The sequence below is a fragment of the Sarcophilus harrisii genome, chromosome 3 (assembly GCF_902635505.1).
Source record: "Sarcophilus harrisii chromosome 3, mSarHar1.11, whole genome shotgun sequence".
Lineage (NCBI taxonomy): Eukaryota > Metazoa > Chordata > Mammalia > Dasyuromorphia > Dasyuridae > Sarcophilus > Sarcophilus harrisii.
The window spans coordinates 596,639,642-596,641,906 of record NC_045428.1 but is presented as its reverse complement, the minus strand read 5'-3'; the positions used below and the strand labels follow the sequence as shown (position 1 = coordinate 596,641,906).

At 41.1% G+C, this 2,265-nt stretch overlaps 1 protein-coding gene across 1 annotated transcript; it reads right to left on the bottom strand.

Annotated features, from left to right (window-relative positions):
• Positions 1-387: 387 nt before the first annotated feature.
• LOC100914288 (olfactory receptor 10A7-like) lies at positions 388-1,537 on the bottom strand. Its single transcript, XM_003765247.3, has one exon. The coding sequence runs from the start codon at positions 1,498-1,500 to the stop codon at positions 535-537; it is 966 nt and encodes a 321-aa protein (XP_003765295.2). The 5' UTR covers positions 1,501-1,537; the 3' UTR covers positions 388-534.
• Positions 1,538-2,265: the final 728 nt, after the last annotated feature.

Genomic DNA, 2,265 nt, shown 5'->3' with positions numbered 1-2,265 from the left:
TAGAGATTCTTTGGATACCAGACATCCTTGAAGGATTAGTCAGTGGTGTAAATTAGATCAATCTCCCTGTTGTCTATTTGCATCTCATAAAGATAACAAACTGTTATTATTGTTAGTATTATTATTATTTTGCTGAGGCAATTGAAGGTTAAGTGATTTGCCCAGGATCACACAGTTAGAAAGTGTAAAGTGTCTGAGGTCAGATTTGAACTCAGGGCCTTCTCACTTCAGGGCTGGTGGTCTATCCATTGTACCACTTACTACCCCTGATAACAGATAATTTTGAAGTGAGAATTGAATTTCTAAACTTAATTAATTATGGGTCTGCTTAATTTCTGCACCAAGTCCAGAGACAAGAAACCATAGCTTGGGCAATTACAGGATAAAATCAATTAATTGGAAATAAGATTAATATCAATCTAATCTTCTTACTGGGAAGCAATACCATGGTCCATGATCTTGAATGTTGATTACCTGTGTTCCCACTCACCTCCACTAAATGTCATAATCAAAAGCTGACCATTAGGGCTCAAATCATCTGGACTCACCCTTTCTCCTACCCAACACCCTCCACAGCGCAGCTTTCACCTCTTTGTTCCTCAGGCTGTAGATGATGGGATTGAGCATGGGAGTGATGAGGGTATAGGACAAGGACACAACTTGCTTGCTCTCAGGAGAGTAGCTGGACTTGGGCTGGAGATGGATGACACAAGCTGTGCCATAGAATAGAGCCACGACAATTAGGTGAGCAGCACAGGTGGAGAGGGCTTTATGTCGCCCAGTAGCTGAAGGCATCCGTACAACGGCCACAAGGACGTAACTGTAGGACACAGTGATGAGGAAGAAAGGCACCATCATGACCAGCACCGTGGCCACCAGAATGTAGACCTCAAAAACAGCAGTATCAGCACACACCAGCCTTAGGAGTGGTGCTATGTCACAGAGGAAATGGCGAACTCCTCGGGGTCCACAAAATGGGAAGCGGAAGAGCCAAATAGTGAACAGCAGGGAAACTGGAATGCCCGTCACCCAGCATGCTACTGCCAGGAGGAGGCAAAGTCTCTGGTTCATGAGAACCCCATAGTGCAGTGGGTGACAGATGGCCATGTAGCGGTCATAGGCCATCACTGTCAGGAGGAAGCACTCTGATGTGACACAGGACAGAATGAGAAAGAGCTGGAGGCCACAGCCCAACAAAGAGATGCTCCTTTCAGCCACTAGGATTTCTAGCATCTTGGGCACAATGTCCAAAGAGAAGCAGATCTCCACCAGGGCCAGGTTCCGGAGGAAAAAATACATGGGTGTGTGGAGGACAGCGTCAGTGATGGTCAAGAGTACAATGAGGCCATTTCCCAGCATCGTGATTAGAAACATCCCTAGAAACACCATAAAAAGAAGAGGTTCCAACTTGGGAACATGGGAAAAACCCAAAAGGATAAACTCCTCAACTGAAGCTTGATTGTTTCTAGGCAAGTTCACAATGGGGTCCATAATGTCCATCCCTTCCTGAAGTTCCAGAGTGTGATGATCTCAAAGATACAGCAAGATCTTGTTCTATAAAAATGGAAATCTATTGACAAATAGAACTATATTTTCTTTGTCAAAGATTATCACAATAGATTCAAGTCCTTCCTCTGAAAGTAATGAACCATTTGACCTAGTCAGATTTCTTAGAAGTAAAGCTATTTAATTCAGATTACTTACATCATAAGTGATAGAATCAACACTGAATGGAAGCCATTTGACTTCAAATGCAATTTCTTTCTGAATTATCATATGGCCTTGTCGATGCTGGACTGATTATTCTTTTGATTAGGGAAAGAGATGACAGAACAACAGTGTGATCGATTGGTATCTTCATGATGGCAGGACAAAGAGAGGAATACAAGCACATTGGATGGACTCCCTCTAACAAACTTATGCAAGTTCCTAAACAAGAGTTAAGCTATATGGATTGGCATGGATAAGTATAATCTGCAACACAGGAGAAAAGATCTAAATCATTGAGATCATATACTTATTTGAATATTTTAAACAAGAGATGCTTACCTCGAGGAAAAGGAAATATTGAGTGAAATACATTTATTTGAAACATGATTGCATTATGATGAATATTCTCTTCATTATTAAAAACCACAACTCCTACCACCTTTATAGAATATTTTGAATTTCCATGACCAGAAACTGATATCAATTGATATTGATAACACAAAGCAGGCACTTAAAATATTTACTAACTTCCCTTCTCTACAGAGATATCATTTT